The 12,093-nt window shown below is 29.0% G+C and overlaps 1 protein-coding gene across 1 annotated transcript; it reads right to left on the bottom strand.

Annotated features, from left to right (window-relative positions):
• Positions 1 to 5,790: 5,790 nt before the first annotated feature.
• Positions 5,791 to 10,280, bottom strand: LOC126549656 (probable aconitate hydratase, mitochondrial). The gene is made up of 5 exons (XM_050199551.1): positions 10,161 to 10,280; positions 9,901 to 10,036; positions 9,298 to 9,600; positions 6,016 to 6,077; positions 5,791 to 5,894 (listed from the first exon to the last, which is right to left on the bottom strand). Exons 1-5 carry the CDS (start codon positions 10,191 to 10,193, stop codon positions 5,871 to 5,873), a joined length of 558 nt encoding a protein of 185 aa, XP_050055508.1. The 5' UTR covers positions 10,194 to 10,280; the 3' UTR covers positions 5,791 to 5,870.
• Between the last annotated feature and the right edge of the window lie 1,813 nt (positions 10,281 to 12,093).

Raw genomic sequence — 12,093 nt, 5'->3', positions numbered from 1 at the left:
ATTATATATGTATATATAAAAATGGTAAATGTTTTGCACAATTATTTAAATTAAATATTTAATAATAGTCTTTATTTTTAAAGTTTTGAAGTACCTGTTCGATGCAATTACATGTTTTTAATTTAATACGACGTGGGTAAATTCTGTTTTTGTCAAAAACTTCTACGTTTATAAGATTGTTATTAAATAATATATTTTATTATGATAATTTTTAAACTAAACAATACATACCTTTTAGCATTTTAAGGTTTATGTTATTATTAAGAGACGTTTTTTTAGTGAATTCGGTAAATTATTTTTATCTTCATAATTGTGTAAAAATAATATGTTTATTTATTTTAATTTAAAATAAAAGAAAGCGGGTAAGTGGGTACCACTATATTATATATTATAAGAGTGTTAAATTTGAATCCAATGATAGGTATCGTTTTTTTATGAATTATACCTACAAAATAATTTGAAAATATTCATGATTTTGACGAATTTTCGTCAAAATTTGAACTTCAAATGCTAATAAAAAAAAATGTGTCTATGTATTCTTATAATTTTTTAATCACTATAAGAGTTGTCTATAAATAGCTCAAAAAGAGTCAAAATATTTTGAAAATTAAATCATGTAAATAAAATGGCAATTTAAATAACTGGTGAAATTTTCAAGTATCTACAACTTATACTTTTTGAATAATAACAAATATTTAAAATCGTTTGAGGATAAATCGTTATCGTTACGCTATTTCTTAAAAATTTAAAATTCAAACCCATTTACAATTTTTCCTATAACGATGCTTCGAATTTTCTTTATAGCTACTTGAAGGAAAACTTATGGAAAACTTAGTGTTGTATTTTTAATATTTAATTATAAACACAAAAAAATTTATGATTTTTCAACTTCAAAATTACTTTCGAATTTCCGTGATTTCGACAAATATCGTATAAATTTGAACTATAAACGATTATAAAAAAAAAAAATTGTGAGTGACGATTTTTAATTTTTTATAGCTACAATAAAAACAACTCATTAGAAATCTTTTATTAAATTTTCAAGTTTATTTGGTCATTTAAAACTTTTATATTGACACTTCAAAAAAAAATTCTCATAAAAATCGAAAATTTCAGTGGTTTATAAATAACTCAAAAAAGTCAAAATTGAATTTAATATTAATTTTAAAATTTAACTGTGTATAGATAACACTAGCATAAACATTTGGTAAAAATTCCAAGTATTTACAGTGATAAGTTTTTGAATTACAATCATACAAAAAAAATCAATTTGGTCGAAAACTGATTTTGCTTAAAAATTCCCGTTTTTCCGTCTTTTTTTTTTTTTGTTCTTCTCGATTTTTTTAAAAAATGTTGGAAAATGTTTACTTTTTTTGTAAAATCTATACATTCGTTACTCCGTTCGGGATCTAAAAAATATATTAATTGCTAATCTTGTGTGTCAAATACTGTAAAATTACAAAACTTAAACTTCGTTCAAAATGCTATTGAATGCTAGATTATTTTTTTAAGAACCACTTTACTGGGAAAATAACACATATTTTTTAAATAATGTACAACTAATTTCTACTCTTGGGTACTTGTTGCCAGTACCTATCTTGACAGAAGTAGAAGTTTTAACCGATGAACAGAAAAAAAACCACTGTTAAATCTACTCTACTATGTAATACACTTTGATTGAAAATCTTGAAGCATTTAACGCTTCAATTGCTTCGTGATACATTTTAAAAGTTTTGAAAGCAGTGTAAGAAAAACGTATACGAAACCATGTATAACATTTTCAAGATAATTGACCATGAAACAAACATTGTATTAATCCAAAAATACATCAATATCTATCAGAATTTTTAAATTTTTGACTAACCTCTCTAATAAATCTACCATCCTTGTAGATTTTTGAACCATGAACTGAGGATATAAAAGTAAATGTACTGCTCCAAAACACGATGAATAGTACAAAAATAAATAAAATGAAAACATTCTCTACTCAGATAAATCTAAGTTTTCAAGATAATATATTATTATTAAGAAATTATTGAATATTAACCTTATGTTTCAATTTTTATATCATTATAATTATATACCTAATTTTAAAAATACATTTATAATTTATCTGGAATTTTGTAATTGGCTAAAATCATTATCATGTTAAATCTAAAAGCACGTTTTCCTTTTCGACATTATTTTATTAACATGTAATTGGTTTAAGAATCTAGAATATTTTATTTTTATATTATTTTTAAAGGTTAGATTTTGGATAATTACATTTAAGTATCGGCAAAAATTATAAATAATTTACACGACACATATTTAAAGATTATAAGGTATCTGCAATATAATATTTAATTATATTTTATAATTTATTTTTCAATCAATATTTTTAGGATAAACTTACTATTATTATTTAATATTGATTGATTTATATATATTTTTTTTTTTAATTGAATAATATCTTTATTGTTATTTTATTATTCGTTTTATTACTATTGTTTTTATTTGTTAATTATTATAATTCAATTAGTCAAGTATATGTGTTTATAAACCAGTAGCTAAAAATACTCAACATAAATTGTTTAGGCTAGAATTAAAAAAATATTAACAATTTTACTAAACATTATACTAATGTCGTGTAAAATTGTAAAAAAAAACTTCCTATAGAATTTTGTTCAAAGTATTATATAGTATAAGAATATTTAATTATAAAATCTCTGAGATAGATGCGCGTGAAGACCGTGAACATCAGAGAAGAATGATCCTTAATTCAAGAAAGAAGATAAAGTGTGCCTCATAGAAAGTATATCGATATTGACTTGATGCACAACGAACGGCTTCTGGAATAAAAATAAACTGAATTTTCATGAGGAGTAGAGTGATGTATTTTAATAAACAACAATATTTTTTTGTTTTCTATGTTTTCAATTAATACATTAAGTGTTTTAAAATATTAAATATTGATTTATAAAATAATTGGAAAAAGCAAACAAAAAATTAAGGAAAACAGCAATTTTTACGAGCAATCAGTTTTTGAAAAAAATAATGATTGTTTTTTTTTTTTTTGTGTGTGTAATTCAAAAACAAATAAGTGTAAGCCGAATACATTTACATATCAAGGTAAATTTCCGTCGTCGATTCCGTCATGATGTGGGTTGCGGTATTGTTGTTAACGATCCTAGCCAGCCAACCAAGTTTCTAAACGAATTCTTCACGTCTACGTCCTTAACCGACATTACTTCCTTTATGTCGTCGTTAACCTTCACCATTGCCTCTGTACCTCTTTTCTATCCGTCATTTAAAATCTCCACATAAATTCCTTTTTCGAAAGTTGGTTCTACTGTCTATATCTATAATTCCAATGACGGTGTTCATTCGCCGTTAAACGAATCGTCACAGTTTAACAATAAGAATTCATCGATTACATCTCTAAACAGTGTGAATACGTTATCAATCCTGTCAGTATTTATAATTATAGCCATAATAAGATGTGCAAATAAATTGACTTGAGATTAGAACGATGCCGTTTTCGTCCATTTTCTTTTACTGTGACTTGTGAGTGTGTTGTATGTATGGTGTTTGTCTTCGCTCGGACTCTGAATAATTGCCAATGGACTTAATTGGAATATCGGCATACCGCTCTAATTAAGACATTCAAATTTATTACTAGCCAGCAATGTTTACGTTCATTGTTCTAATCTACCATCATTAGGCTTTCTGGTCCATTTATTTTTCCTAAGATCATTATTGTGATTGATATAATATTATACTGAACTATTTTAACAAGGGTTTTGATTTCTACTGCACTCATTTTATACCTATTTTATGTGGTTTATTTTAATATTTTATTCTTATATAAAATAAATACTGCATATAATAATACAATCACTTTAACTATATATTTTAATATCAACCGAGTATTGTAATTTATCAAATATGAATTCGTTCATATCGAAACGAGAAAAGTTAAATCTCATTCGTATAAAAATAAAAATTATTATTTATTTTAATAAAGGTAGGTAATTTTTTTTGATTAAATTATCATTTCTTTTTAGTTGTACCTATCCATACCTAATGGTTTTCAATTTATAACAAATATGTTATTTACAAGTTACAACTGATAAGATATATTAAGTAATTTAGACGATGATTAGGAAATTAAAAAAAAAATGTTTGTATTATTTTTTTAACAATGAAATAATGCGGTTTCGACTTTCAAGAATATATTTTTAACTTAAGTAGACCATCAATATTTAATACAATACATAACTAATGTTTTAGTATCTTTCATCTTTGGAAGTGGTACAAAAATAAAATGTTAAAAAATGTTTTCCTCAATTTTTACATAGCACTTAAAATATATTTGACTATACCGATATTAAATTTATATACCGAACACCAATTGTTCAGCGTAAAGTGCTTTTCCTGAAAAATATGGGAGAATCAAAAATAAGTGTAGAACAACCAACACACAAGAAATGCATCTAGATTAATGATACTGGAATTTAAAATAAGATGTTAAAAATAATAAACCATAATGAAATATTGAAATGGTTAAAGAATTTTCAAATAAAAAAGCCTGTAAAAACTGTAATGTTTAATGTACTTATTTTTAAGCACTAAAATAATAATAAATAAACCCTTTTATAACTGTACAATATACCACAATATAGTACCAAAATAAAGTGTTCTTTTTCTATAGGAGATTCATAATATTTTAATCTAGTCTTTTTCAGGAGTCGCTGAGGTCTGGCCCAGTGCACGAAGTTTGCGAATGGCCGAAGCCATGACACTTATAGCACCTGACTGCATCCGGGCGCCGGATCCTGAACCTGCAGCTGGTCCAGCCCACCCTGACGCAACTAACCTCTGTTAGTTTAGCAGCCCTTGGCACGCTAACCTTGGCCACCTGCTGTCCGTTCTTTAACCTCCACATTGAGGTTACCGTAATCTCTCCGACTAGCGCTACAACGGCCGCGTCCTCCTTGTTCGCCGAGATAATGGCGCTTTTTACAGCAGCCAGCACAGCCTCAGATGTGGAAGTTGGCTCGAGGTCAACTACCTCCATTTCGACGTTTGAGCCTGAAACATATTTAACACCTAGACTTACCTGCTATAACATATACTAAACATGCCACATTCTCTGATTTCTTTAACTATAGGTCTCTTTGTCACCAAAACATATACACAATGCATGTTGTCAACTGGTATATCATCAATCATATTAATGGGTAATTTTACTAATGGGCTTGTACCCTTATGGTAATTATCGTCGGTTTCATTTCGAAAGGAACTATTTGTTCTCATAGGTGAATTGGTAGTTAAAAAAGTCATTGTTTTATTAAATACACCTTCGTCAATGCATGTATTGCATCCATGGTAGGCATTATGTGGTTTCACATTTAATAGGAATGCTTTCGCAGGCGCATCACATACAATATGGGCTATTTCCATATTATATAAAGTATTATCAACATTTATACTATTTTCTAACATATTTAAAGCATCCATCAAAAAAAAAACTTAAAAATTCATCAACTGAAGATGGCTTTTCAAACCCATGAAATATACCAATCGGTATAACATATTTAGATATAATTTTTACGTTAACAATACACATTAAAATAGGCCAAAATTGGCTCTTTGAGCTTTTGGCTAGTGGTAACCCATCCACGTTTATACCAAACTTTAAATTATTTATATTATTTAATTCATCTTTATGTTTATGTAAAATTGGATAAACCATTTGTTCAATCCCAAAATGTACATAAGAACCATTATTCATTTGTATAATAGTATGTTTAGAAGGAGTTTTCATTAAAGTTCGTCCATCTTTGGGAACATTTAAGCCTTCAGTTCGTAAAATATTTAACAAAGAGTTAAGACAGTGTGCATTTCAAAGGCTGAAAAAATAGAAACTAGTATTAGTTGAGGAACTCGATAACAATTTGATTTATAAAATATTTTAGTTTGTACCGGAATACTGGATGAATTTTAAATAAATTGACTAAAGTTATACGATACCTTGACAGGGGTCAATCGGTTAAATCCAACTAAATGACGTGGTTCTAAAGTAAACTCTTTACCTATAATAATAGATAAAAATTATAAAATATTAATACTATGTTATGAATGGTATTTCTGAATACCATCATTTATAGTAATTAAAACATTAAACTAGAGATAAAGAAGGACCATAGTCACAAACAAAACTCCTTGGAATTTTGTATCGATACATAAATCATTTCATGCTTAAAGCGTTAAAGAAAAGATATGAAAGTCCAGCAGAAAATATAAATATTTTAGTGCTTAATTTATGTTTTTATAAAATATTGTTTCTATTTTATTTCATAAAATTTGGTGTTGGCGCATGAAGTGCTCACAATATTTAGAGCAGCTTGGACGCAATCTATTGTTAGGTAATAATAAGTGATAGAATATATTATATACTAGATCAAAAAAAATAAGAAAACTGTGGACAGTATAGTTGATTATAATGTATATTTAACATAATACAATAGTAATAATAATAATAAAAATCACAGCCAGTAAAAATGTATAATATTATATAACAGTAGCAAATATTATAATATGCCTTAACGGCTATTAGAACATAATAATAATGTAATATATAATAATAATTCAGGACCCGTCGATCACACTCACACAAATATTTGGTCGACCAATACTCACATAACAGTTGAGACACATACCTGGTTTTACACCCACTCTATCGCACCAGGGCCTGTATAGTTATGTCAGATAAGTTACAATAAAAAACAAATTGACCCTGCGTACGGGCGAATGTGTGCTGACAACTGTTCACGAAGACTTCATAACAATAAAACACCGAATGCAGCTGGTACAGGATCTCTAGTATACACTACTGTCCCCACGAGCAACGAGGTACATCAAAACACGTTGAATCACTACACAAATCGCTGGTAATTTTGACCACCCTAGACTGGGGAACACCGAACAACAAATTAGTGATGGCAATGAAAATGCACAGAACGATAATTACCAGACGATGAATTCACAAAATCATAACAACGTGGTTTTGGAAGACTGCAAACAGAACATGAAACTGGTGTTTTATGAACAAGCTGACTGAACAGCGGACAAAACTGAAGTGATTTTAATTCACAACTGACATGCAAAAGAAAACTAGATGAACGGTCTTTCAGTGTCACCACATTAAACAATAAAACTGGAAAAACTAAGACCTTTGTGACACTGAAAGCATGACTAAACGAAAAGTAACTTTGAAGTTTTGAACATTAACGAATCTTTGAAAACATGAATTTAGACTGAAGGTAAAAAACAAAATTGTTTATCTGTTCTTTTCATAGTATAAGGTCTACGGTTCTTTTTAACTTTTTTTAACATTTATCAGTTGTTTATATTGTGTTTTTTATCCATCATGTCTTATCAACTATAAAAAGTCATGGAATAATCAAATAAACATTATTTTTTTCTTCAAAGATACTGGTTTTTGCTTATCAGATGTTGTCTTCATCATTTTTGCTAAAGGCGCCATAGACCCCTTATACTCATAGACGGAACAAGCTAGTAGTTTCCGCAGTAAAAGGTGGCTGCGCTGCACAGGTTGTCCATACTTCTGCGCATGAGCGTAGGACAAACCAGGTTGAGCATAAAACGCTTATTATTACCGTATCGTATTATCATATTTCTATAAATAAGCATTTTAACTTTTAATAAAAATATGTATTTTTGAAATATCAAAATCAAATTACACTACAATTTCTTACAATCAAATACCTATATAGCTATAATACATGGATTATATTTTAGTCTAACTATTCCTATACCACTTAAAATTATAACTAGCGTTAGACCAGACTAATATATATTAAGTCTAGACTATGTTTTATAATAATTAACAGGGCTGGGACTATGTGCTTAAAATCAAAAATACATGTATATATTTAAACATCCAACAATATAAAATGTGTGTTAATGTAAGTTATTCACAATTTAAAGAAGACATAAATCATGAGTATGCTTTAAATATCAAAAAATCTATCACCATTAACCTAACTTATTTTACTTAGGATAGGTATAATATATTTATAATGGTTTTTGTCTTTAAGTTTCATTAGTTTAAATGCTGTCCTTAAAACCAAATACTTATACAGAAAATTAAATTTTATAAATGTATTAATAATTTTTATACATATACAAATTTAATTTATTATGTAAATAATTAAAAAAAATTCTATTTAAAAAAAAAAAAAGGTAAAATATGCAGTATACATTTAAAAAAATATGCATATATAGGAAAAAAGTTGGAAATAGGTAGGTATGCTTAAATATGTGCAAAAAACTTTTAAATTTCAAATCCAGACACCAAAAAACAAATTTATAATGAATCAGATTTATTCTGTTTGCTTTCTAAACAAATGTTTTGCGAATTTGAAATTTGCAAATGCATAATCCCGAGCCCTAATAATTATGTTACAACATTAATATCTTAATAGTATAAATAAATAAACATATTTTATGTTATCAGAAATGACAACACTGCTAAGAGGATAGCTATGACCGCACCACCCAACCCCGCCAACTGGTGATGCTCCATCTATGAGTGTAAGGTCTATGAAAGGCGTAATCCATTATTTTTTTTATAGTTAATAGGTCTATGCGCAAGACGATAACATATCACAAGACATATACCATTGTTTTATTCTGTGCATATACTATAGTGCGGCCAGCAAAATTAGGCGAGTGACCGTCGCGCCCCAAATGGAAAATTCTCATCAGTGTTTCCTAGAATACATTCCCGCGTAAAATAATTTTAAACGCTCTGGCATATTATGTCTATAGAATGTACCTTACGATAATAAAAAGTTTGTTTGTAAGGATACACAACATTTTTCATAAAACAACAAGTGCACTATTTTTTTTTCTATAGCTATTCCGCTATGCATTTAATAAGCTATATTTTTAGAACTCCTGATTTGCATGAAAACGGTCATTTGGGGCTCGACGGTCACCCGCCTAATTTTGCTGGCAGCACTATACCCGCACATGGCAGAATTCAAAATCTTTGAATTGTGATTGCATGCGTAGGCAATTAGTTTAGTATAAAATGTATACTTTTTTTATTCGCGTTTCAAAGTTAGGAGAATTATTATTTTTCACTAAACTATTAATATAATAAGTGAAAGATTATATGCAATCTTCTAAAATCCTAGATTTATATTAAAAATTAATGTTTTTATGTGGTATCTTTTTTTAGTGACTAAAATTTGTAATCACAATAAGAAGTAATATTGAACTAACCATCAGCTCCCTTGATTGAATCTTTTGTAGGATCAAAGTCCAAACGAGGTTCAATGACTAAAGCAGTAACTAGCTCTGGAGAAGTGATAAAAGCATGCGTTGCTGCATTGGCATCTTTAAGTCCAGTAATTATATTTTTATATACAATTCCATCTCTTTTAATCGTTGCTCTGATTTGTTCCGATCCAGGAGTAACATTAAACGGAATCCTGGATTTACGCCCATGATCTAAGGCTTGCTTGGCTATAGTGACACATCTTGCCATATCCTCATAGCTTGAGTTGGTACAGCTTCCAACAAGACCTGAAAATAAAATATTATATATTATTATGTAATGATATGCTCGCTTTCACATATCATAATTGTAAATGCGTTATTTTCATGCAATAAAATAAATAACGGTACGGCGCAACACATGCAATTTCTTTCATGTGCCGCCGGAGATAAGGGATGGTCAGGTCAGGGTCTCTGTCGCCAAGGAATAATCGTTGTTTTAAAATTAAAAATAATAAGTCATAAGTTAAGATAACTAAAAATAGCTAATAACTCTTAATAATAAATAAGGCATTCATTCAAGTCTTGTACCCCTTGTAATTGCCTTACTTTTAGTTAAACAACTATTCCACTCCCGCTTGGTGTCTAAATTGCTCGTAACCACTTTTTTTGCTCCAAACACGGCCGGAGATGTGTGAAAGAATTTCTTCTGGATAGCACTGTTCGCCGGCTCGATCCACGATACCTGTTAACACATTAAGAGTACTCGGTTATCAACACTAACAACAATTTATTTCGAATTGTCAACCAAGTCAGGGAAAGAGTATCCCGAACTACAGTGCCCTTTGGCTACTGAGCGAAATATGTACCTGCAGGGTCTTGAACATTCTTCTTAACGCCATTGTATAAAAATATTTCGATCGATTAATCGTAATACAATAATTATAATACAAACTTTTTTTTACAATATTGAATTGTTCAAAAGACAGATTATTATTATTTTATGAAAAAATATAAACATAGATGTTCCCAAGACGATAAAAAATGATATTTAAATATTTAAATATTTTAGTGGCTAGTATATTGTGTATATCTTCACCTTAAATAATAAAACCGATAATATGAGCATATATCTTAGAAACTTAAAGTTGGCCATGTTCGTTTATCGACTAGTTACAATGTACATGAGCTGCTGAACGTACCACGTTCCGATCGGTTACGCCGGTCGCGACGGCGACCGCGATAAATGGAGGCGATGACCACAGTATAATGATGTATTTTGATCGAACCTACGCGCAGATATCCTTTCCACAAATAACCGACCGTCAGTCGAAATATTGCGATGCGGTTGGCGGAGACAAATAGTTAATAATATTTCCTAAAACGCACCTCACGTCACCGCCACCACTGTAGTTATTATTAGCAGGTAGTTTATTCGTCGTTGAAAAGCACGACTGTCGTCGAATTAAAGGACTACTCCCTCCGACGCCCACAGAATAATGTTAATATATTATCAGGTCGAAAATGACGGCACGATTACAATAATTGGACGTTAATGGGGATCACGAAGGGGTTATCTACCTATAAGCAAGTACAAGTAGGTATACCAGATACCGGAGCGGCTGCCACCTGACATCATCGGTGGAGGTCGTCTCGCGGCGTTGCGCGCACACAATAATTGTTATTGTACAGGTATATTATAAGTATGCTTCTATATCTATATGTAGCTGTACACGAGTTATTTTTTTCCAAAGTGTTTTAAATTAAAACGTTTTCACTAGAAAAACGTCACCTCCGTAAGTCGGCTATAATACGACGGCGAAGAAAACAATTACTGCAGCCGCAGTTGTGTATTATTATCGAGACTGGTCAAGACAACTATAATGTTTTCAACTCTTTAAATCAGTAAATCAGTATAGAAAAATATAAGTTGAATTTAATATTTAAGTTAATCTCCTTACTTTTTATTTATAAAAGTAACAAAAAGTATATAAACATGGTTAAAAATTGGCTATACCTACCGTTTACCTTTTACAGAATTACAGAATATTTATACAATCCGAGCAAAAGTACAGGACGTAAATTTAATAAGCAGATACTATACGAATATGCTCGTGAATACATGTAATATAAATAATAAAGTATAAGAGAAATAATAAAAATAAAAATAACGGAAATGGAGGCCATCGATGATAAACTCTATGCAAACAGAAATTATTAATTATTTAAAAAACCACTGATCCAGTGTTAAAACATCAAACAGATAATGTTATCATTGACAGACTAGAAATTAACGTAATTTTATAAGATTTTTAGTTTTATATGACAATGTATACAAAGTATAATATATTTTGTACATGGCACATGCATTCAAAACTATCAGTCGACAATACATAATACATTTTATAATACTATTGGTTATAAATAATAATATATCTGATTATTATAAAAAAAAAAAATGATTTGTATAAAGCTAAACATATTTTAAATCTATAGGTTTTATAGGTATATTGTTTAGTATTTAATTAATTGATTAGTATATAATATAACACTATAATAATTGCATATTATTTATTAGGCAATTGTTATGTGCATAACTCCCTCTAGAGCGGTGTTGTTTCAACCCTGTGATCAACCGATGGTTTAAGTTTAAAATGAGTAAATTTAAATAAATATACATTTACTAAATATGTGTGAATACTTAAGGATTAACTATAATCAAACGGTGAAATTCCAGACTATTAACTTCGGGTCACTTCATTTTTATTTATTATGAAATATATTTAAAATTAATTTTTAACA

This window comes from Aphis gossypii, chromosome 2, assembly GCF_020184175.1.
Source record: "Aphis gossypii isolate Hap1 chromosome 2, ASM2018417v2, whole genome shotgun sequence".
Classification (NCBI taxonomy): domain Eukaryota; kingdom Metazoa; phylum Arthropoda; class Insecta; order Hemiptera; family Aphididae; genus Aphis; species Aphis gossypii.
The sequence above is the reverse complement of the archived record's forward strand: the minus strand, read 5'-3'. Positions and strand labels throughout refer to the sequence as shown.

Coding starts and splice junctions, on each gene's coding strand:
- LOC126549656 (XM_050199551.1), bottom strand. CDS start 10,193: ATGGCGTTAAGAAGAATGTTCAAGACCCTGCAG. Junction 6,078..9,297: donor TTCAATCAAGGGAGCTGATG/GTTAGTTCAATA, acceptor CTATTATTATAG/GTAAAGAGTTTACTTTAGAA. Junction 5,895..6,015: donor ACCGATTGACCCCTGTCAAG/GTATCGTATAAC, acceptor CTATTTTTTCAG/CCTTTGAAATGCACACTGTC.